The 25466-nt window shown below is 39.3% G+C and overlaps 1 protein-coding gene across 4 annotated transcripts; it reads right to left on the bottom strand.

Annotated features, from left to right (window-relative positions):
- Positions 1-552: 552 nt before the first annotated feature.
- STX16 (syntaxin 16) lies at positions 553-23706 on the bottom strand. Of its 4 annotated transcripts, none has more exons than XM_037915429.2 (9): positions 23003-23608; positions 18522-18533; positions 14018-14125; positions 13068-13208; positions 12092-12254; positions 10360-10451; positions 8486-8629; positions 7641-7721; positions 553-5403 (listed from the first exon to the last, which is right to left on the bottom strand). In XM_037915429.2, exons 1-9 carry the CDS (start codon positions 23081-23083, stop codon positions 5299-5301), a joined length of 927 nt encoding a protein of 308 aa, XP_037771357.1. In that variant the 5' UTR covers positions 23084-23608; the 3' UTR covers positions 553-5298. The 4 variants fall into 4 exon arrangements, with proteins under 4 accessions (XP_037771357.1, XP_037771354.1, XP_037771358.1 ...); XM_037915426.2 differs by having other exon boundaries at positions 22949-23608; XM_037915430.2 differs by lacking the exon at positions 18522-18533 and having other exon boundaries at positions 23003-23706.
- Between the last annotated feature and the right edge of the window lie 1760 nt (positions 23707-25466).

Below are 25466 nucleotides of genomic sequence, written 5' to 3' on the forward strand. Positions count from 1 at the left end.
GCCGTGTTAGTCTGTATCCGCAAAAAGAAAAGGAGTACTTGTGGCACCTTAGAGACTAACAAATTTCAGCATAAGCTTTCGTGAGCTACAGCTCGCTTCATCACTAGCATCCGATGAAGTGAGCTGTAGCTCACGAAAGCTTATGCTCAAATAAATTTGTTAGTCTCTAAGGTGCCACAAGTACTCCTTTTTTAAAGACTTAAATGATTACTTACAATTCAACACCCGGGGGGGGTGGGAGGTTGGACTAGATAACCTACTGAGGTCCCTTCCAACCCTGATATTCTATGATTCTATGAACACTGTACTGGGTTCCTTATTTTAAGTGTTTATTTTATAAATCCAAGTTTTGATCCATTTTATCTGGGTACAGGCACTATTTGGGGATCTAAATCAAGAAAATATTTTGATGAATGTGGAAAACACTCTTGGAGTTCAGGAAAATTACTATGCAAAGTAAGAAAAGTTATGTCCCTATGTTTATCCATCTGTTTGGAAAAAGGGGTGCTGAGCAGAAAAAGCCCTGACAATGCCTTAAGCAAGCACTGCTACTTGTCCCAATCTTTTACCAAAGTTTTCTTACAATGAAACCGTTAGGGATAAACAGAAGAGATCTCAAGTTTGCAAACCCCTTTGGAATGTACATATTTTACATTTAGTCTAGCTCAAAAACTAGGCTGTTAAACCCAAATTATGTTGTCAGATAATTTGCTTTTTCTTCCTCTCCCCCCAAAACAATGTAATTTCTTCTAATTACAAGTGGATAAATTACAATATACACAAAATCCCAGAAGCTTTCCTCAACCAACTCATAAAGCTCTATTTTGACAAATAGAGTGTAACTTTTCATTCTGATGCCTCATGCACTAACAAAGATATACTCTAAGGACCGGTTTGCATTAATACCTCTTTGCAGATTACACAGGACATGAGAGGGTTTTTTGGTAGATAAAATTATTTTACTATGTTTTCTTTAGCAAAATCAAAATGCTAACTGTTTGTCACCTCTTGTTTCCTTATGTACGGTGCATGGCTGTACTGAAAGCCAGAAGATTTGTAAAAGTTAAGCAAAACAGATAAAATTAAAGTTTCATAACAGAGCGCATACAGCAAATATCAAACACTTCAGTTTGTTATATCCTACATTAAAAAGCCCCAGTGAACACTAAACCATTAGTCATCATTCCACTGCCAATTAGGCCCTGAGGCCTAGAAGTGGTGTTAATGCTTACATTGTGTGTTTTAAGGAGAACCAGTACACATTTTCAGTTTTTAGAGAGGGGTCAAAGTGGCACCTAATATTCTATTGACAGTAGCTTACAAGACTTTGCAGTTTTCAAACATTTAATGAAGTTTGATTCTAATAAGTTTGATTTACACTTAAATGTAGATTTGGTCATTTTTGTAAGCTTGTTTGTGTTTAAGTGGAGAATTTTAATACAAGTCAATAGGCTGGCCAAGGAGACCTGTAGGCCAGGGATGTATTCAGGACAGGTAAAGAGAGCCTTGCATTCTTGGAGAACACATTCTTGCAATGTTTATTCTGCTGGCTCTTGCAGGTGTCTGCCTTCTCAGCTAAATAGCTTTCCACATCAAGGACTGAATCCTAACACGTTCTCCCACTCTGCCCTTTGTGCCCACAGCAGATTCTGAACATATCCTGGGGCTCCACTACAGATAGGGAGGTGTCTGGAGACCAGGAAGAGGTGGACACCCCACCTGCCATAGAATACATTGCATTGGCTTTCTCCACAGCATGCAAGGGAGGTTAGAGGCATGGCCAATAGGTTGATGAGATTATGCTGATCCAATGGCCCAAATCCTCTGTGTAGGTGTAACAACTTCTGATACAGCTCACGGGCTGTTGTGGCTGTACAGCTGCTCCACAGCCTAGGTTAGAAGGGTAATACCATCCGTTTTTAACCTCCAGGAGATTAAAGACAGATTATTCCAGCCTTGCATAAACGACTATGCTTTGGCCCTGAATAAGTATCTAGGAGGGATTATAATGAAATTCAGACATTTGGAATGATATAGGAAATAAAATCCTATCAAAGATCCACTCTCTCAGATAAACACAGTATCACTATACATCAGCTTCAACAATTTCTAGCTCATCATAAATTATGCTTGACAGTGTATCTGAGCTTAAACATGTCATTTGCACTGTGTATAAAATGTGCACCTCTATTTAAAATGTTCACATTTGTTAAATATTTTCTATCATTTTAGCATGATTAGGCCATTACTTCCATTTCAGCAATACTTATAGATGAATGCTGTTCCTTTCCTAATTTTGGCTACGTATAGTAAAGTGTTTATGCTACATGAGATTTAACATTAGTTAAAAAGAGCACTAATTTTCCAGGATCTTCTATGTCATTACTGCTTCCATTAAATTTGACAGACTACAAACACAAAATTATTTTTGTTTAAGAAACAACAAAGTAAGTGCTTAACTATTTTATTTTAGTATAAATATGTAAGAAAAATGAATAACAATTAACCAGTTAATTTGGAAATGTTGTTGTTTTATTATGTCTAAATTAATCAGCTAGAATAAAACAACAAAAGCACTGGTCAAGGCAGAAATAAATAACATCTTTGAGTGAAAGTTGCAATACAGTAAATTAAATTAAAGCAGTGTTTACTGCTTCGCACCAAGTGATTCAGGTAGCAGTATCACACTTAGGAGACAGTAGTTGTAGGCACTATCATCAAAAAGATCAATGCCAACACTGGGGAGCTGCACACCAGCTACAAAAATAAAGAATTTTATTCTACCTTTTACAAATTGTGTGTGTGAATTTAGTGCTGGTGAAAAGTCTAGATTGGCAGTTTCTGGAGACCAAACTCATTTTTACCCAGAAAACAAATAGTGGGAGTAGAAGCAGTGCATGGATTCCCACACTGTCCCACATTTCAAGGCCAGAGGATAGTCCAGTCTCATTGGCCTATCAGTTAAGATTTGCAAAGTGTGCCAATTAGTGCCAGTTTGTGAAATGGGCCTGAAACTATCATCTTATTCCACATAGGCGATGAATTATCCATCAGGTGGAGGTAACTAAAGGTTGTTACCAAACTTGGAACGGATTTCAACCAGTAACCTACAGGTGAATGGCTCCACATATTCCATCACCGATCCAAAGAACCATCCAGCCCCTCAGTAAATTTATTTTGCCCTATTCCCCATATCAAATAAGCATTTTCCAAGTATGAGCTCTCACTTTAATCAGCAAGAACTCCATTAGTCCGCAGTTATCCTGAAAATGTCTGTAGTGTGTAACCCTGTGGGTCATGGTGCTGCATGCAGGCAAACTATTTGCTCGGAATTCTATCCCATTTCATAAGATACTGTGTATTAGGTAGGGTTCTGCCCTCATAAAGTCAGTCACAATACTCTAATGAACCTCCTCCCCATTAGTCTCCTATCATCTGCATGATTCATAAAGGACAAATGCTTCTCCCAACCAAGGGAGACTATTAATAAAAAGTGAAAATTAATCCAGTTCCAAGGAAGTTCCCTGGCACACTCATCTTGCAAAAGGCAGCAACTTAAGCACATGCTAGGGATTTCTCTCTTTAGCCTGCAATATCTTCTCCATTTTTAATAGAGAAAACACCCATTATCCATTATGAAGGACATCCATGTGTCTCCTCTGCCTTGCGGCTACTAATACCAATTCTTCAGTGGCATGGGGGAAGGCAGAGGAGAAAGGGGTTGGCAGGAGAGGGGAGGCGAGAATATCCACTTCATGAGTGGATCTCTTTCCATCAGAGTAAATCGGTCTGGTTTAATTTGCCATACATAACACCTAGAGATTTGGAACTGACACTGAAGTATCCCAGCAAGTAAACAGATACCCTAAACACCTTAATGACTGAAGAGCTTGTCCAATTTTAGAATCATTATATTGTGTACCTGAGCTTCAGTGGCTTTGGGCACAACATCACTGCAAGCACAAATCGGAACAGAAAGTGCCTTTAGTACAAGCTATACCCTCTTAGAGAAACCAAATATTCAATACAGAAAAGCCTTGTTAAAAATATTAAAGCAATGCCCCTAAAATTGTGCAACACTTTGGACCATATTAAACCATTAATATCCCACTGCTCAAGATTTCTCTTCTCTCTCTCCCCTGACCTACAGCAAATTGTACTGCTGCAGAATCACAGCAAGCCAGAAATCCTGCACCAGAGGTCTGATGAATGCTCATACCAGTACATCATTTTAATCATGGTCAACACTGCATCTTAAACTTGTCCCCTTACAAAGTCTGGCCTGGGGCAATGACTGCACTACATATTGTACCCATACTGAAATACTTATTTAGGTTGAGTGTATGGATAGATGCACTGTAAATGTTTGGGACCACTTGTACGTGAAGACAGCCTACCATCCACTGTTGTGGGACACCTGATGGAGGGAAATAGATGAAGGATACAGGTGGCTAAATGGAGAATTTTCTTTCTATTGCACGTTTAGCTCAAACCATTAAAACTATTTTAATGTAGCTGGCTGTACTTAATATATAACCAAGAAATTTGCAATAGTAAATATCATGCATGATCTTTTTGATGAGGAAAAATTATCCCTATGATTACTTAGGCTTAGGAAGCTATTTTAATTAACTATAAATTAACTGTGTTAAATTATACCAGTGATTAAGTCTTGTTATTTACACTTTTAAGTACTATCTTGATAATTACTAACGATGCAAAATCTAAATTAAGATCACAGGGGTTTAATTATGCTCTGTTTTAAGAGGTTTCTTTTTTAATAGTCAATCCAAATATATTTTTTTAAAGTTTGGAGAAAAGTAGGTGAAATCAAACAGTTAGAATTTTGTGCATCTTTTAAGGCATTTAACCTCCAAATCATAGTCCCATAAAAACCTTTATAGTTTACAAAATTGCAACATAAGACTACAAAGAACAGTACACTTTTTTGCACACAGTGAAATACTAATTATTGTACTTTCTTGTAAACTTCTACTCTTATTTTCCATAATTTTTTTAAAATACTGCACAGTATTCCAAATATGTTTGGATAAAGAACTGGATGACCAATTTGGTAGCATTATCAAGTGACCTGGCATTTTCTGTACAAGTTTTACGAACACCTCTGGTATCACCGAAGCATGTATTATGAAAAGAGTTCTACTGAAACATTGCACAGACTTTGTACCACTAGGGCTTATACATTCAAAGGCAACTTTCAGGAGTGCAGGTCCATCCATTCAGATTAGGAAAAATAATTACATACACACAAAAATAAGAAAATCATAGAGCTGTTACCTAGTGTGACTTTACACCAACAAGAACAACAATAAGTACAATTACTATTACAAATAAAATTAAAATGACAAACATCTTCCGATTCTTCTTCTGATATTGTTCAGCCTATAGAAACAAAAGACAGGTAGTTAATATGTTGATTTCAGCACTGTGCAAAAGCAGACCCTGGCATGATCCAGCTTTAGTATCTAGACACCTACTAGACACGTACACTGTTTTTACGGTTATAACTTGACATTTCACATTATACTGCAAGGCGGCCATTTTGGGTACATCTATGCTGCAATTAAACACCTGTGTCTGGCCCGTGTCAGCTGAGTCAGGCTTGGGCTGTGGGGTTGCATAACCGTGGTGTAGATGTTTGGGTTTGGGCTGGAGCTTGCGCTCTGGGAACCTTCCCGCTCATGGGCTGCGGCCCGAGTCCAAATGTCTACACAAGTTCACAGCCCCACAACCTGAGTCCCACAAACCTGACTTAGCGGACATGAGCCAACCAAGGGTGTTTAATTGCAATGTAGACATAGCCTTATAACTCAATAACTCATGTCATCATTGTACAGATTTCTTTGACTTGGTATAGAGGTGCTGAAGACAAGTATGTCCTGAAACCCCATTTATCCACATTAGATTAATTCAGAGAAGAGGGAAACTTCATGTCACAGAATTTGATCTCTTGTCAATTAAACAAAGTTGGGCTGTGCTTATCTTTAGTTCTTGGAAAAGCTGTATACCCCATAGGGTGCTGTGTAAAATATTACTTTACAAAGAATAGAGGTGGCACATCTGAAAGTGTAAATGATAACTAAAATCAGAATTTTAGACTGTTTAGGTGCGGAAATTACCTAAATTGTGGACACAAATCAGGTAGTTGTGTGTACAAATGTCTCTAACTTTTTTTTGGTGTTATGTTAACAAAAGTGGTTTTTGAAGGAAATGAAATTTTCAAAAAAAGCTTAATTTCCTTTCAAATGTATTTTTTGATATAGCAAATCAAAATGAAAATTTTCTTTTTGTTTCAATAATAATATTAATGGCATCACGTTTCCAAAGTGAATTAATGCAAATCAGCTGGTGTACAGAGTTTGAAATAGCTTGACAGTTTGAAATAACTGTGCACATTAAAGCAGAAAAGAAAACTGACAACATACGCCTTAAAGAAAAAAAGAGATCCCAATCATATTGAAAATAGCAGGCACTCTCTGTTTTACAGTATCATGATGACTTGCATATATATATTTTCTGTGACTGATTAGATTTCTATCAAGTGCTTAGCTACACCTCACATCTACAGAAAACAGTCAGTATAAAATGTATATTGCACTAAGGATCCAAGCTCTAATCAGTATGTCACAAAGGACCTGTGGCAGGGTCACTAACGACTATCTTTCCAGTTCTGATCATTTATTTATTTCTAGCCCATTTTGTGTAAACTGCTGGTCATTAATTTAATAATTACAGCCAGGGGATCACTGCCCTGTTTTCAGTAGTCACCAATTCATCTTTATACACAAGCAGAAAAAAGAACTAGGTAGTAATATCTTATGCTCTTCTCCAATGGCACTTTTCTGCTGACAGTATATCAGTAATCTGCAATGATATGAGAAGACTGAGTTGGCAGTATATAGACTTGCAAGTTTCCAAAATATAATGGGCCACTGAGATTCTGAGGTTGAATATAAACCTCTCATTCCATGTTGTTGCTAGCCATGGAAGGAGTCAATTGAACTAACAGAACAAAATCCTACATTTTTTAAAAAAAAAGAGAAAAAAAGCCTTTTTGTATCATTTTGCTGGAGTCCAAGCTTTTCAACTACCTCAAAGCTAAGATGTCCAGAGCAGAAGCATAAAGTTGGACTAAAATCCTAGCTGATGGCATAGAAAAAAGGAAAATACCTACTGTTAGCTCCACAAAAAGCAATGCCTGCATATTAAACCCAGGCCTCAAGGGACAACATTTGCAAACTTGGGCACCTAAAATGAGGGATTTAAGTCCACAATAAGGGACCTAAGTAACTAGCCTGATTTTCTGTGTAAGCTATATGTGGCTCAGCAATTGGAAGTCAGGCCACATGTATTTAGGTGCTCAACTATGGATTGGGTGCCTAATGCCAGGAATCACACTTGCGAATATTACCCAGTAAAGTTCCTGGTAGAGTCAGATCATAGATTTCACTTGCTGTTGCATCCACAATTGCCACAGAGCAATTGTACGTGACAGAAGAGGCACCAGTTTTGGTTTTTTTTTTTTTTAATTTGGCCATGGTGTTTGATGGATCTTCTTAAAAATGTTTCAAGAGTATCATGTAACAAAGTATATAGCATCTTAAACATCCTCTGTTTACCTTATGTAATTGTTTCAATCCCTCTTCAGTTTTTACACACGACTGCTCAACATTGTAGTCAATTCTGTCCAGAACTGTACCCTGAATAACAAACAACAGTTATAACGAGCATGAACCTGAACCTAAATAAATACTACAGAACAAATCAGTTACAGTTAATAAGAGGGTGATAAATAGGGTTCACAGAAGATAACTGATGAACTATGCAGGCTAAGCACATCTTCAAAAGAAAGAACTGGTCAAGAAAATAAAATGTTGTCTTTAAAGGAGTTCCTAGTTTGGTTGCCTAAATAATGGGACTGTTACACACCTCAAATTGTGCATGCTTTAACAGTGATCATTTCAGTTTTTAAAGTATAAATGCAGATCCAGTTACTTGTAATGACCAAGAGTTTCTTGCAACTTTAACACATTTTCATGGTCCTGGGAAATAATGTTGTACTCTTGGTTGGTTTTCTTCACCCCTGAATTCCTTGCACCATGGAAATGAACAGAAACAATGGGCATCCAAACCCTTTGGGTATATCTACATAGCAACTGGGAGGGTGCTTCTGATACAGACACGCACTAGAAAAGGTTGCAGAATTTCTTTTAACATGGGCAAACATTCTTCCCTAGCCTGGAAACCATGGCGGGGGGGGAGGGGAAGGAAGGGGGGAATATGCAAACTAGGTTGAGGCAGACACCAAGCATGGAATAGCACGGAACCAGCCCAAATGGTTGAAATTTGGAAAAAGCTGCAAGAAATTGAAAAGGGGGTCTTACAGTGAGCAGTGTCAGGCAACCTTAATAACAGGCAGTGTTATCAGCTCTGTCTGTAGTGCTGATACCATGGGTCCACACACCTGTTCCACTATCATTGCTCCAAGGTCCCTAAATATTTCATTGAGATCAGAGATTGATTGTACAATCTGGCGGATTTCTCTTTCCCGCTCTTCCACCATTAATGTGTTTTGTTCCACCAATACTAACTGGTCATCTGTAAAACCCTGTAGAAATAGAAGATTTAAATGATGAGCTAAGAGTAATAACATGGAACACAAGTAGTAATAAATATAAAGCACTGTCATCCTAATGCCAGGGCCTCTTTGGAACTCCCATAGCAGCCACAGACATCGTTAAGAAAAAAAATCTTAGCATGCAACTGTGCATTAAATATGTAACAGGTTCAGGGCTGCCACAAAAATTATTTGGATTGTCACCTGAATTTCTGGTAGAGATGATTTAAATCCAGCTATGCATAATTTAAAAAGAAGAAACTTGCACACCCAAAATAGACTAGCAGTTTAAATGTCAGCAGGGCATAAAAATCTGTCTGAAAGCAAGTTTGTCTGCATGTATAAAACCAAGGAAGTGGCAAAACATACATGTCAATGGTAGTAGGTATGGCCTATCTACTTAATGCTCAGTGTACAGAACATCTCATAAGGTCAACTGCTGCTAAAGTGTGTATATTACTGCAAGAATTGTGTTTGCAGAATCCTTTTGTATTACACAGACATTACTATTTTTATCTCCTAAGGCCATTCACTACAAAGCACTGTGCTCATTTTCAGGCTCTCTTGTTTAGAGGTCAAGTGGAACACTACTTTTATTATCTTGCATGGTGTCATGTATCAGGGGGTAGCCATGTTAGTCTGTATCCACAAAAACAACAAGGAGTCCGCTGGCACCTTAAAGACTAACAGATTTATTTGAGCATAAGCTTTCGTGGGTAAAAACCTCACTTCTTGATCTGAAGAAGTGAGGTTTTTACCCACGAAAGCTTATGCTCAAATAAATCTGTTAGTCTTTAAGGTGCCACCGGATTCCTTGTTACTTTTATTATGCTAGTTGAAATACAGTCCGTCACCTTTTCCACGAGTTTGCTGCTTAATCCTTTAGCATTGGAGGTAACAGTGTTTTGCAGTACAAACAGAGGCATACTGAGAAACACTGACATAGCAGTGATACGCAGTTCTCTGAAACACTGATGTGGGCACTTATAAGGGATGCATCTGGCATGCGTGGTAATGCTGGACATGTGTATTGTGTCATATACCAAGTAGGTGAGGTAGAGGTGAAGCATTAAATTGGACCCATTCTTCGTATCTATGCTCCATAAGGTCTGTGCAGAAAACTTCAACTTCTTTGTCAACATGAAATAGAGCCATAGGCATTCACTCCTAATGATTGCACATTGCCACCATCCAATTGAAGCTACTATCCTGACAACTGATGACAGTTCTCTTCAGAACCCCTGCATGTGCCCTGGGAAGATGGAGTGAGGGGTGACAATGCTGCCTCTGCAGAGCTCTAGTCCCTAGCAGGAGAATGAGAGTTTGACTCCTGAACTCATGTCTCCCACACTTCAAAAATCAAAGCTAATACCAACTTCCTAACGTTAAGGATGACAATCTGTGTTCTTCCTTTTTACCAAAAATGCATGGCATGGTACGTATTACTAAACACATCTTAGCGATGATATATCAGAGCAGGAAAAAAACCTTTTTTTAAATTAAAGACTTTAACCACCCCCCACCCCCCCCCCCCATTTACAACAGTGTTTATTAGGAAAACACTAAGACAACTGGCTAGATGGAACTCCCGTATGATTTGATGCATACATCAGACACAATCTGATTTTTGATTCATTCTCATGATTCTCATATTTAAGACCACAGTAAAAAACAACAAACCTCACTCTCCAATAAACTTCACTTAAAACCTATTAACTTACCCGATCATAAAGAGTACTGTCCTCTCCATCATCCATAAGCGGGACTGACGTATCAAAGAAATGCTTGGCTCTTTCTTCTCGATTTTTCATTCCTGTAAAAAGAGAAAAGCTGTGGTTGAGTATAATATTTAGATACACAAAACAGAAAGTCACTCAGATCCACTATTACCATTTTGAAATGCAACATTCTGAATGTTAATGTACTTCAGGTGAAATAATATTTTTCCAGAAGCTTCAGGAGGACACAAGAGATGTGCAGAAGAGGTCAAGTTATTTATGCAGAGTGATATCACGCCATTAGCCAGATTTTCCTAAGTGACATGCACTGAATTTTAATCAGCATATATCGATTGCTATTTACAAAGCATGACCAACTTTGACTACACAAGATTCTGGCTAGATCAGCAACTCTTAATCATTATGTTCCATGAACTTCAAGTAATTTAGCATGCTCTAACATTCAGCATATCTAATTTAAAGTAATTTAAAAGGAGCTTTTTTTGTTGTTGCCCCATCTTTAAAAAATTATTTTATTTCTTTTTGCAGAGAAACACATTATTAGGATTGAGCAAAACTAGAGGTGATGCGTAAATACAGATACTAAAGTGATGTGGGCCCAAAAGTACTTAGGTAGATACATGCACTATGTCTCTCACAGGGCAGCAGTTTTCTGTATGTCACCCCGCAAGTTATTTTCTAACAAAGAAATCCAGGTGCATGTCTCTTCCTAGTCATGATCCCAAACTTTACCTGTGGCAACTATAGTGCTGGGCTACAGGATGAAGAGATATTAGGCCAATATTAAGTGGAAAAGATAAAAATAAGTTGGTGCATTTGCCTAGTTACAGAATTTTGGATACTGCACATTGTATATATGATATATTGCACGTAGCATTTTGCATCTGTGTTTTCTCTCCTCTATGGCTGTTGGACATTAAAATTTATTAGCAATCAATCTCCACTTGTTGCCTAGAGCTCCCACTGCTCTAATCTCTGTAGGTCACTTTGCAGTTTGGTTTTTAATTCTTGTTTTTTTGATACTCTCTTTAATTTTGGCGTCAGCCACAAATGTAATCAATTTTATTTACGCCAAAGAAACACAACTGAATTTAAACCAAAGAGAGAGATGAAGCAGCCTTGTAGCATCCTTTTACTTTTTGACTTTAGTTTGACAAAACACACCTTTGGAAGTCCTAAAGGTCCTGAATCTGGATTCAACTAGCAGCAGGCATCACTGATTGAAGACTAACAACTGCTTCACCAATGTAACAGAAGTTCTGCAGATGACTTGCAGGCAATTCGCACACCACAAAAGTGTTTCACAAAACATAACTTGAGAAAGAATTACGTAGTCGAAACTTTGATAGCAGACTAAGTTAGTCTGTACATAAGACTTCACTCATATATTTACACCTCATATATGTACTTGTATCAAGACCAAGCTAAGCATATTAACTTATTGTATAAATAAGAACAAAAGAGGCACAGTTAAGTGGTTTTGAGCACAGGATTTAGAGCCAGGAACTCCTGAATTCTACTACTAGAATTGGACAAGAATCTTAGAATTAGAATCTTGGACAAGTCACTGAACCTCTCTGTGCTTCTGTTTCCCCAACCCAGAAAATGGGGATACCACCTTCACAGCACAAATGGAATAGGGCGAAGATGAGTATTTGTTCAATACTTTGCAGACAGAAGGCACTTAGTACTGTATGTCTTTGCAGATGCTTACGTTTGAGATAGTCAGACTGTGCATGCCTAAAGTTGGTGGATAGGTCCTGAAGGGACTGTGCTAAGGAAGACACTATGTTTCTGAGAACACGTTCTTCTTGTTCTGTACAATTACGTGACCTGCTCTGCAAGGCCTGGACTGCTCTCTGGCATCTGTGAAATAGCTGAAAAAATAATTCCCATTAGTCAAGAACAGTAAGACATTTTAATTATCACATGGTTCAAATGTTGAATGAATTACTGTAATACTTTAACATAAGGATTTTTAAAGAAAAGAAAAGTACACTGAAGTCCATCCAGGCTGTCATTTAAATGGATATAAAAACACAGCACTCAGATGAGGACTAAAATGCAAACAACTTTGCAGCTAAATGTAAATGAAAGTTTTCTGTAAACTAGATTTTGTAACTGATTAAAGGATTTGTGATTAAGCAAATTATGATATTTACTTTGTGAATAAAAAGGCATTCAAGAGAGCATGCAGGTTGTTCTGCCCAAGAACAATATTTACTCCATTCGAAAGTAATTACTTCTGTTCAGAATGGAGGTTGCATATTTAGTAATACTATTTTATAACTCCTTTACAAACATGAATTACTTGAGCCTCACAATCCTATGGCAAGGGGGTTAACATCTATATTACAGATGGGTAAACTGAGGCACAGAGCAAGTAAGTGACTTGTCATCATAGAGTCAGTCATAGAGTATAAGGCCAGAAGAGACCACCAGATCATCCAGTCTGACCTCCGGTATATCACAGGCCACCCCCCCGCCCCAGGATCTCAGTGACATAGTGGAAGAACTAGGCACAGAACCCCAAAGTTCTGGCTCAATTACCTGTTCTAATCACAAGAGCGCACTGATTATCAAATGTGAACTTTATTTCAAACAAGTCAGTGCCACACCAGGATAGAGCTAAGTAAAACTGTGGCTTCGGAACTGAATTAACATCTTCTCTGAAAATATTTTATCTGCACCTGTGTGATCTCTTGGGTAGTAATTTCTATTGCATGTTCTTCTTCGCTGCTATCATCCAAAGTAGGTCTGTTTAAATATTTGTCGTGAAGACTGGCTAATTCTTTCATCTTCTGTTTAATCCTGCTGATATCATCCTGAACCTAAAAGAAAGGGAGAAAGGACAGTAATGCCACAGAGGAAAAGGTTCCGACAAATATCTGATAGACTTAATTTATGTAAAGACATAATTAACAGAAGCGTGTACTGTAGAAAAACAGGCCAAATATTTTAAGCCAAAATGTACAAAGTTGGCCTCTGAGTGTGTGGTTTGTGACCTTGTTGCTCTTTTGACATTTTAACTTAGCATAAACCCTCCACCAGTACACACTGGATGGGACTATGGTGCTTTCAAAGATATAACTCCACTGGACTGGACCATAATACAGTCAAAGAATCACTCAAATTATATTAAAAACGAGTAGTAAAATCAAAAATGTAAATTTAGAAGGGAACATGAAAAATCCAGATTGCATCTTCACCCATATCACATGGTGTTGTAATACAAACCAAGCATAATGGTATAAATTAAAGGGCATAATTTCAAATTGGCTTCTACCAATACAACTGTAAAGTCATAAGCCAGATGTCTGCAAGCAGCGTATTGTGCTTGTAAAGGCTGAATACCCATTTTTGTGCACATATGATGGTTTCTGTATACAGAAAAGGACGTTACTGTAAATTTTGTGAGCACATTTTCAGAGGCCTTTTTGAAATCTGTACTAGTAGGTTCAGCCTCACTTTTTACACCGTATTTCTTGCATTAGAATTTACAAAAAGACCTCACTTCAATTAACTCCTTTGTAAATTACTATTACAATAAACGTTATTGCATTAGTGTTGTCACAGCTATTTTCCCATTAAAATCCTTGAACAAGAAACTACACCCAACAATAACATTTAAGTAACTTACTTCTCCCACTCCATCAACCCATTTGGGGGGTAGCCGCTTTGTTACACAAACTGCTGCTTCGGGATCTAAACTGATCCCTGATACTAGTGCCATGCGATCATCAGCAAGCTACAAAACGGAAAAGCAACAAATTTAAAGACAGAAAACTATGTCTATTCAGATTATATTCATCCAATTCAGGTATTTGTAATCACTGTAACTGCAACCTCCCCTAAAAAAAGCCAGCTTAACAGAGTAGTTAATGCACTCCATGTACAGTTTACTCATTTGTGATGGATGCTCCTCATTTCCTGGCTTGTTTCTCACACATTAATTAGCAATGTCCTTGTGTCCTACCAGGACTCGGGAGATAGAATCCACTCTGCAACTAGCGGGCAGCCACAGTTTCCTTTCTGCTTCAAAGTTGGGACTCAGGAAGCCCTTGAGCTGGAGTAAGGGAAGTGGCCTCACTCTATGTGAGAGCTTGTTGCCACTGGATCCTTGTATTAGCCACATTTCTCTGCAGATCAGGGCCAGCCAAAAGTTTCACACTTTAAATCTTTGAAATGAAATTAATTTTTTTAAAAAATATATATTGTTTTGTAGTCTCAAACAATAGTATGAAATTTCCAAATAACGAAAGATAGTGTTTATTAGCTCCCTGTGAAGCTACAAAAAGAAAGTTTTCCATATTCTCAGTCTCCAGGGAGTTCTTTCAGATAAATACTGTATTTGATTCATTCAGAATCTCAGATACTAGGTGGACACGGGCTAGATAAGTACCTAGATCAATATATTTAATAAATGATCACATGTAGGGTCTTCTAGAATTGATATGAAGAAAAACTGGAGGATCCAAATCATGACCACCAGCAAGTTGGGGCAGCAAACAGAGGGCACAGGGTATAGAAATACTTTTCCAAGAAGCCCTACAGATTCTCAGGAGGTAGAGAGTAGGGAAGAGCCCAGATGTGACTTCCCCTTGGTCCAGAGCAGTGCTGGAGGTGGCAGAGGGAGGGAAGAAACCCACTCTTACTTCCACAGCCTAAGAACCCAAGTATGTTCCCCCACTATGTGTTCTCAAGGGAGGAGAAGCAACACCTGTGGGCAGGCTACCCACTCCGGGAGCCCAGATGACTCTTATTGCCACCTTCTGAGCCTTGGAAACCAGTGACATCAAGACATCTACGCCATACTTGAACACAAATCTTCTGAGGGGAGGAAACTTTGAAGCTTTGATGGCCCCCCAGCCTCAGATGGGGAGGGGACCCCCTCATCTCAGGGTATTGGGGGGATAGTTTATATTAAAAAATACTAATAATGGTAGGTAGAGAAGCAGTCTGGAAGAGGCAGGGGAGAAAGCAAAAATAAAGAAAATGGTATACAACCAGGCAGTGTGCCCAGAGTCACCTTATTTGGGGCAGGAGAATTTTAATAAAACCTGAGGGGCTATGTTTTTAGGAGGCATGTTTACAATAACAAAACTAGTATAAATGATCTATACCTGTGCAATAATAAGCCAACATAAATCCATGTTATCCCTATCCTCCCTTCCCTACTCCCTTCTGCATGTTGCACTCACTTGTTGCATCTTGTCTACTTAGGCCCCAATCCTGCAGAGATCCATGCAGGGCCCCACTGACATCAACAAGGGTCTGCCTGCATGGAGCTCACTGCAACATCAGGGGCTTAGATTGTATGTATACTTGTATTTGTACAGTGCCTAGCACAACTGGGTCTTGATCCTAATTAAGGCCTCTGGGAGTAATTATAAAATAAGTAATAATAGTAGCAACCCTGGCAAGGAAATAAATAACCACATAGACGAAGTTGCTAACAGAAATGCTGTTAGAAGAAAACAACCTCAAAACCATTTTGTATGTACCGGTAATTACATTAACTCTCATAGTGAAAGTAAGCCTTGAAAAAGTGGCCCGCTAACATCATAGCATGTTCTCTAGAACAGCACAAATACAAAGAGGAAAAACAGCCTGTATATATCACAATTCATAGGAGTCAAATAATTTGAATGATAGAAGAAGATGTTTTAATAGGTGTCATGAAATAGAGTTCAATGTTATTGGGAGCTGAAGTATATTAATTTATTTATATTAGTGTTGTAAACGTTTTAAAATGAGGGGGTAGTACACTGAGGAGAATTAGATAGTATACTCGAAAACAGAGTGTGGATTTCATTAAAACATACCATGACTGCAACCAGATTTGAAAAGTTGAAAAGTTTTAAGGGAAAGAGAGAGAGAATTAATAATAAAGATTATCTGCAGAGTTGCAAATGCTTACAGTAAGTGTGCAGGAGCCTTATTTTCCAAATCTTACTGTTAGGCGTAGGTCAAAAAAATTTCACTTTACCCTCAAGAGGCATCTAATAAAGCCTTAATATACAACAAAGAAGCTAAAAAGAGCATAACATCTTTGCTCAGTCTGGCAAAGACTAAAGGCCCAGTTTTGATGTCAGATATGCTGATGCATTATATGCTGTTATAGGATTTGACATCATTAATGATGAAATACACTTGTTTATCCTGAAGCAGAATTGTGTCCTTAAGGTGTGGAATGGGTGGAAGGAAGATGGAACATTTATTTCCTTACCCTAGCAATCTCTTAGTGCCCTTCCTGACACTCCTTTTTATTGCCCAAAAGCTAGTAACAACAGAAGAATCTTAAACTGATTTAGACACATAGAACAAGGTACTGTATATACTTGTTCATAAGCCGAATATTTTTGGTAAAAAAGTGACGCATCAAAGAGCGGGGGTTGGCTTATAAACGGGTCTACACCAAAATTTGATGATTTAAAATTCTATGAAAATCATTGAATTGAATATCTAATAAGTTGTCGTTTTGTTTACCTAGAGTGTCTGCAGGCATGGAGCCCCTCAGTTCTCTGTGGCCGTGGTTTGCTGTTCCCAGCCAATGGGAGCTGTGGGAAGTGGCACCACCATTGGCTGGGAATGGCAAACCACGGCCACCGGGAGCTGAGGGGCTCCATGCCTCCAACACTCCAGGTAAACAAAACGTCCCGACCCGCCAGAGGCTTACCCTGATGGGCCAGGAGCCGAAGTTTGCCAACCCCTGAAATATAGAGTCGGCTTATGAAAGGGTCATACAGTTTTTACCATTTTTCCTTATCCATCTTGTGGGGGGGGTCATCTTCTAAACGAACCGGCTTATGATCGAGTATATACGGTAGTTTACCTGGATCCGTTCTTTTTGCCGAGTTAGCTGCTGTAACCTCAGTATTTTTTATATGCAATTGAAATAACTTGTAATTAAAAAGGGAAATGATCACAGGATGTAGTTACACCAGTAAGGCTCATTACAGCTCTGTATAAACAAGAAAACTCTGAGGTAAGGCTGATAGTACAATAAATAACATAAACCACTTAATACTTCTATAGCACTTTCATTTTGAGTACCTTAGAAGGAAAACTTTAACTCACAAATCCCTTGAAGTAGTAGCCTAATATAACTGATGGGGAAACAGGGACACTGAGAGGTTAAATGACTTGTCCACAGAAAATTTATAGAAGAGCTGGAAATGAGACCTAGGTCTCTTGACTCCCAGTCCTGTGATCTAGCTACTAGGCCATGCTTTCTAACTTAATTCACTCAGCCTCCTCTCATTCCCACTGAAGTACTGCTGCAACGCTCTGCTCCAGCTACAAACAGAAACACTCCGCTTTTTTATAGGACATTGAACAAATAACAGAATGGATTTATTTTATAATTAAATAAAGAAGCACGAATGGTATCTGATAATTTACTTTACATTAAGAAAAAGCTAACTGAAGTACATTTTCTTCAGTTCATTTTGTGTGGGTTGCATTTTGAAGTAGGTTGCTGTGCCTATACAAATGGATTATACGTGATTGCAAAGGCAAGATTTTTCAAAATGTCAAGTAAACCGGAGATGTCACATTAGAGAAATCCCACCAATACTACTTTGTGTGAGCAGATGGCAACATGTATATTTTGTAGCTGTGCAGACAATCAAAAACTGTGCAAATTAATTGTTTCTAGTGTATAATGCTTTTCTCATTTAAAAGTTTAAGCTCTGAAGATCTTTCGATAATAGGGATACTCCCAAAGGCCCTATTGCTGCAAACATTACTCAGCACACTGCTTAGTCCATTGAAACCTAAGGGACTACTCACAGTAATAAGCCCTATGCCTGCTATAGTTTACAAAAGCAGGAACAACATTTAATGGTTTCACTGTATAAAGTTTTTATATGTAGTGTGTAACAGTGTAACAGCAAATCTGGACAGTTTTATGTAAGTATATAGTAATACTGTAATGTGACTACCCTGAACATCAAAATGTCTCATGAAAGCTCTCCTTCACGCTAATGAAAACACTGCCTCATCCCTGTATTGTGAAAAAACCATCAGTGATCTCACACTGTTAAATCTAAAAAATTAACAGTAAAAAGAAATGAGTATTCTAACTAATCATCATCTATATTGGATGCACCATGGTGGAACAAAACATAAAAAAACAATACCTCATCCAGCTCCTGATATGATTGGTTGATTCCATCAGCCCCATCCATTTAGGGACAGCAAAAGGTAAAAGAGAGAGAGAGAGACACACACAGGACAGAAATAGGGTACAGTCAGTTGAGAAAATACTGAAACTTAATTTTTTTAAAATTGACAGTTTACCAAGAAAAAACCAAAGAGGCTCTTAAAACAATAACGACTAATAAAATACAGCATTCTCAATGTATCTACATAAGCATTTAGTCTGGTGCACAAAAGCACATTTTTCTTTAAAAGTTATTTCAGTAGTTTTCTGGTAAACAGGAACACAATTTTTGTTTAAAAAAATCAAGAAAGTCAATAAATTGACTTAAATACAATATATGATTTCAAATACCAACTATCAGATAGAAGAATTGCTATGTAAAACATGTTTAATATGAATTGAATGTAGCAAGGATCATGTGCTCATGCTATTCAAAATCCAGGATAAATTTTGACACATTCAATTCAAGAAAGAGATTGGAGGACCTGTATGCATTTTGGTTTGATATTTTTATTAGGCAAAGCTTGAAAAATTGACTCAAGACACACATTTATTGATAAGCATCCCAGTCACCTTAAGAGGACATAGGGAAGAGCAAAAAAAAAGCCACACCAAAAGATGAAAGATTTAGTTTAGTATACTCTAGTTATCAAATAATGTTATTGTCCTTATAGTTGAAAACCATACAAAAGACTAGCAACTACAATATATTTGCAACTTTACCAGTGAAACCACTGCGTTATCTTTGTATAGTGTATGAAAAGGGGACCAGAAGGATCATTGAAAAATTAATAAAGCAAACATTACTTTTAAAACAAGGACAAAATGCTTAGAGGTAAAAAGGTGTCTCATGTTACACTTAAATACTTCTTATATTTACATACTCAGCTTTAGAAATAAAAAGTAATTTAAGAATGCTAAGGACTTAAACTTTGCCCGAGTATTTAAAATTTCAGTTGCATTGATTCAATGACTGTCAGTATCAGAAGGCTGAACTATTCTAATGCAGGATAAAAAAAGTGAACTTTTTACAGCAATTTCTAGTACTCATGAAGGGTGGTAGACCAACAACCCTGGAACCTGTTTATCCAAAAACAAGATAAGGCAAGGTAGTGACAATTAGGCTTTGTCAACCTGCCAGTGGGCTTCATCCCTGCTCTGGAGGCACTATGTTAGGGGAGGAAAAGGCAATTTGCATAGATGTTATACTGATAGGTGTAGTTATAGGCACCCCAGACAAATATATGACAGATAGCTCGGTCTATACAGTTTTTGGCTTTCTTGCTGAGACTAACCTGGATTTAACTAAGTAGCAATTATGGAACAGACACCTGTCCACTAGGAACTAGGTCCAACTATTAATTCATTTCACACAGGGCAACAAAGGCCTGGTCTACACTGGGGGTGGGGGTTGGGGGGAATCGATCTACACTAGACGTGATAAATCGATCCCTGATAGATCGATCACTACCCGCCGATCTGGCGGGTAGTGTAGACATGGCCAAAGAGACATGAAGCTTTTCAATCTCTGCCAATGCTGATTGCATTTACATGAGCACTTGACAAAACAGCTTTTTATTCCATCAATGCTAGTAAAGGCTTTGAAAATGTAAAGCTGTAAACAAGTGCTAAGTATTACTAACCCATTACCCTTTCAATGGATACTGAATTTGATTGGTCAGTTGCTTCTATGCCTGTTTTCATGATCAGTAACATTTCTAGGTAAATATCAAAATTTTAGAATGTCTAAAAAAATCCTGGTGATTTAACAACCTCTAATTATAATCTGCACAAATACAATTTTAGAAAAGCCAAATAGAGTGCCAGAATAAAGTACATTTAAAATATATTACTAGGTGTGACCTTTACTGTTCTATAAATGTAATTTCAGAAGTAGCTTGTACAAAGATAGGTGGAAAAAAGCTAACCATGAACAAAGATTAGTCAATGGTAGCTCGCAGGTTGAAATGGAATTTATAACATTAAGTACCGTTTCTCTTTACAGAAAATGCACTAATGAAAAGCAACAAAGAAAGAAAGGAGGACCCATATGTTTACTGGAGGCTTTTCTAAATAAATGAGAAGATTGACCTTAAGTGGAAACAGACAGAGACAATTCTATACTAACGTAGTTTCAGTTACCAACCAGAAAACTACTTGGCTGGGCGGTCAAATGGGGTGCTTCGTTACTTACTGAAATCCAATTTTTAAAACTCAATTCAAATTGGCACTATTTATGTGCATTTACAAAATCTTCTCTCTCTCGATAATTATTTCGTAAGTGATTTCAAAGCAACACTGGAATCTGAAGTTTTCCGTCATAGTCTGACCAGACCAAAATTTACAAACAGCCAAAGGTATAGAGTTTGTCCTCTTGCACTTGAGGATTATGCTTGGTGGTATCTGCACTATGTATTATAACCACTTTGCAATAGAATACAAACAACAAAAGATATAAAAACCGTTAGAGAAGAAAGAGAAAACAAACAGTAAGATATTAAGGAGAAAAATGTAAGGGCTTCTCCTTTCATATTTAAAACATCCAAACTGGAACTACAGCAATATATCTATATAAAATATAAATAAAATAACTTGCTGTATGTAAAAATTACCAATGGAAAGAATACACTCCAAGCCCCAATCTGGCAAACTGATGAACAAGGGTGGACTCCTGTGCCTGCACAGTCCAATTAGCTTCTACATTTGCTATTATACTATGAAGTATTTTCAAGTAGCTGAAATAATGGTTAGCTGAAAAAATGTACAGAGTTTTGTGTGCTGGACTTTTTGCATACTTAGCTGTATATATAGCAGTGGAATGTGGCTTTATTAAAACAAGTGATTAAATTTCAGAATGGAAAAATAGCAAAGCTTATTCCTACTAGGGAAAGAAAAATTGAATGACTGATACATAATTAAACATGTCAAATCACTTATGGCCCTGATCTCACCTGCAGATGTGCTAATGAGCACATCTGTGCCTGCATGGTGGCCCGCTCTAATTACATCTTCTTGCAGGAATGGTAGCTATAACACAGACTTCATATAATGAGTCCAATTTTGCGATCCTTCCTAAAGGATTCTACAGGGGCTTTGTCTGTGTGAGTCAGTATTGGACCCTGTATGCATATGTACATGTTCTTTAAAACAAGGAAGAATCAAACTATAAACTAAAAGTGCACCTGGATTCAGACTGACTTGAAGATATAAAAAGCTGAGTGGCCGCAAATGGTTTTAAAACTAGAAAAATGTTATTTGATTATTGCTTTTGCTTAAATTGTTTCCTTGCTTTTTTCATCACTCTATGTACAACTGGAAAATAGATGTTTGCACTCGCTAAGATAACAGAGCTAGTTACTTTGGAAGTTCAAAGTCCTAATAAAATTCAGCTTTTAGATTGCTTCTGGATGACAAAATCCCTAAAGGGAATGGTAATTTTTTGGGGTAGGGTAAAACAGAGGCAAACAAGCACTGGCTGTGTGGACAATTATAAGCCATCTTACTTCCTTTTTCTTACACTTTCACTAAGTGTAATTATGTGATGGTATTTTCAGAATTTGGAGATTGAATCATGGTAAATTTGGAATGCACCGATTGATTGAACAACTTCTACAACAAGAAACAACAAAAAGATCTGTCAGTTCTAGGATGCCATGTTACATCAATTTCAAAAGGCATTCATGCATTTCATTTTAACAAATTTATGACACCATGATACATATGCCTCTTTGTTCCTTAATTAAAATATCAGATACACATTGAAGAGAGCACAGTCATTCATTTTACTTTGGAAAAGGGAAAAAAAGAGATACCAGCAACTTGTCTCAAAGTAAGAAAAGGTTAAAACAATGGTGGTAAACTGCATTATAGGTTTTAACAGTGCCCACAACAAAGTGAGAAAAAGAGATCAGAATGAAAAGATAGCTTTGTTCCTTTCACCTGGGAAGGGAGATGGGGTTGGGAGAAAAAGGAGCGACAACAACTTAATGTCTAATAATAATGTGAAGATATTTAAATAATAAAGTTTATTATTTATGGAGCAAATAGACAAGATCAGTATAAGAGGAAAGATCTATTCTATTCATTTTAGATGGGGAGAGGACAGTGGGAGGGAGAGGTGGTGTTAGAAGTGAGGGACAAATGGAAGGTGGGAGATGGGGAGAAAGGGGGAAAGAGGTAGTAAGAGGAAAGGAGATGGGAGGAAGGAAAATATAGGGTGAGGAGAGGAATGGGGAGCAGGGGGAGTTTAGGGGGGGAAGTTGAGGCAAAGGAGTGTACGGGGGGAGAGGAGATGGGGTGAAGAGAGGACGGAAGAGACAAGAACACTTGCTGTCTGACAGTCCTAAGCAGATGGCATTAGAGCAGCAAGTGTGGGATACAGTAGGATGAAGGGAGGAGACTCACCGCAGCAGCCATGCTACGTGAATTCAGAGGGCTGGAGGAGCTGTAACTACTCACTTGCTCGGCCAGCAGCTGCCGGTTTTGGATCGCGTTGTTCCGCAACAACAAGAACGCGTCTGTTAAACGCCGGGTGGCCATGGCTCTACTTCTAGGGCCCCCCTGGACTCCCCGCAGAGCTGTCACGGGACCCCTCAGCACCCCCAGGGGTCCCAGCCCCGAGCCTTCAAGGGCCCTCCCTGCACTCCCAGGGGCCCCAGCCCCGAGTCTTCAGCTCCCCCCCGCACTGCCAGGGGTCCCCGGATTCCTGGACTCCCCTTCGGCCTGCACGGGACACCCCGAGCCCCCCAGTGGCTTCTCTACCTAAGGACTCCCAGCTCAGGCTTGTGCCCTGAGCATCCCTCACCCCCTCGCAGGGAGCCCCGGAGCCTCCCCCGCTGTCCCAAGGCGCCCCCCCCGGGGGGGGGTGGCTCTCCTAGGCCTGGGGTCCCGCCCTAGCTCAGCCCAGACACCCCGGGGCAGATACAGCGCGAGTCCCCGGCGGCTCCTTCCCGCCGTTCACAGGGACCAAGGAGCGGGGACGAGCCCCGACTCCCGGCGGCAGCCCCCGACTTCATCCATCCTTCCTCCCCGGATCTGACTGCGGCCCGGCTCACTTCCGCGTTGTGCATCCCTAGCCCTCCTCCCCCCCAGACCCGCGCGCCGCGGCACCAACGTTCCGGGCCCCGGGGCGACCTGGGCACCTGCCCAGAATGGGCGGGGATGAGCGGGGTGGGGGAAGAAGCCTGTTGTACCTTTCACCCTGAGACTGAGATCCTGAGGGATTCCTCAGGGCTGCCCCATTGTCCCCATCATCTCTGGGCAGTGCCATGGGGGTTGCCCTCGTGCCAAGCCGGTGGGTGCTGCAAGTGTCATGGGGGCCTTTGCTCGGGTTGCCAGCATTGTATTTCAGAAACAAGGGAGGTTTCAGAGTAGCAGCCGTGTTAGTCTGTATCCGCAAAAAGAAAAGGAGGACTTGTGGCACCTTCGAGACTAACACATTTATTTGAGCATAAGCTTTCGTGAGCTACAGCTCACTTCACCGGATGCATTCAGTGGAAAACAAGGGACTGTTTTCTTAGCACCTCTGCCCCACCCCTCCTGGTATTATTAATAATATAATTAATAAGCAGTACTCGCCTATATTCGCCTGCGGTATTTTTTGCTGCTTTTTGCAGCACTCAGCAATTCCCGAGCTTATTGTACAGAGATGAAACAATAAGGGATGGATGTCCCATGTAATAAGGGACTATTGCCAGGGCTGTCCCAAGTTTGTAACAATGTCCTCGAGGGGTCACTGTCTGCAGGGACCAAACTCCGTGAAAGCATAAGCCTGTACTGATTGGGGAAAGGGACAAGTCTAGTGCCGTAGCTGGAGGGCAGCCACTGACTCATTAACCTCTCTACAGGACTAATCTCTAAAAGGGGTACAAAGAACCAAATTGTTAGTAGGATCACCAATCCCAAGCATTCAGAAACCATTAGTCAGGTCCCAAAATCACGAGGTTGGCATAAAAATCATGAGCTATTAAAACTAATAAATGTTGGGTTCCGCTGATTTGCCTTCTGGTTTCCCAGCATTTACTGTTTACATGTTCCGGCTTTTCTCTGCAACCAGGAAGGCTGAAAATGAGCTTCTCACATAATCACAAGACTCCAGAAGGTGGGGCTTTAAGAAAAGCACTGGCCATTGCAAGATTCTGGGTAAAATCACGACAGCTGGCAACACAGTGCATAAGCATCAGAGTAACACGGAATAGAGGAACAGAAAAGTGACCTCTCCAGGAGGGCTGCAGCCAGTACAGTTCTGGAATTCTTGTCTGCATTCATTTAAAGAGTGGGAGATGTTATGTACTAATTAAAACAAAAATACATATTTAAACATTAATTTATTTGAATTTTTCAAGTGGCAGAAAAAAAAACAGAACTGGGGTTGATTTAGAGAAGAATCTCAGGCTTTTCCGGTTTCCTTTGTTGCTGGATTGTTCTGTTGCACTGGACATTCTGTATGCTGTGCTGCTTCCTGGAACTGCCTGGGATCCTCCTTTTGGTATGGAGAGGGATCTATGCTTCTGCTGTCTGCCCAATGATCCAATGCGAGGGTCTACACATTCTTTCTTGTACTACAGCCCTGTCTCACCAGGTCCCCAAAGCTTACTTTTGAAACAGCAAGAATCTGAAGCCAATGTACTGTGGCAGGCAGCAGAGCAACTGTCCCACAGTGCACCTCTCTTGTCCTCCAGGAGATTCAGTGGCCTAAATTCTCAGAAAAAGATGTGTCATTTGTACATATGGTTCAGGCAGTTACCATAATCACAGATACCTTTTCCAGAAAAATCATTCCATTGTGTCTAACCACCTGGGTCAGCATCTATAGTGAGCAGTGGCCTTTGCCATTATAAGACCTTTTAGGACCTGTTCTTGCACAGCTCTTCTGACTCAATGGAAGAGACTAGAAATTTGGAAGTTGAGAGGGATATAGGCC

Source organism: Chelonia mydas, chromosome 13 (assembly GCF_015237465.2).
Source record: "Chelonia mydas isolate rCheMyd1 chromosome 13, rCheMyd1.pri.v2, whole genome shotgun sequence".
NCBI lineage: Eukaryota > Metazoa > Chordata > Testudines > Cheloniidae > Chelonia > Chelonia mydas.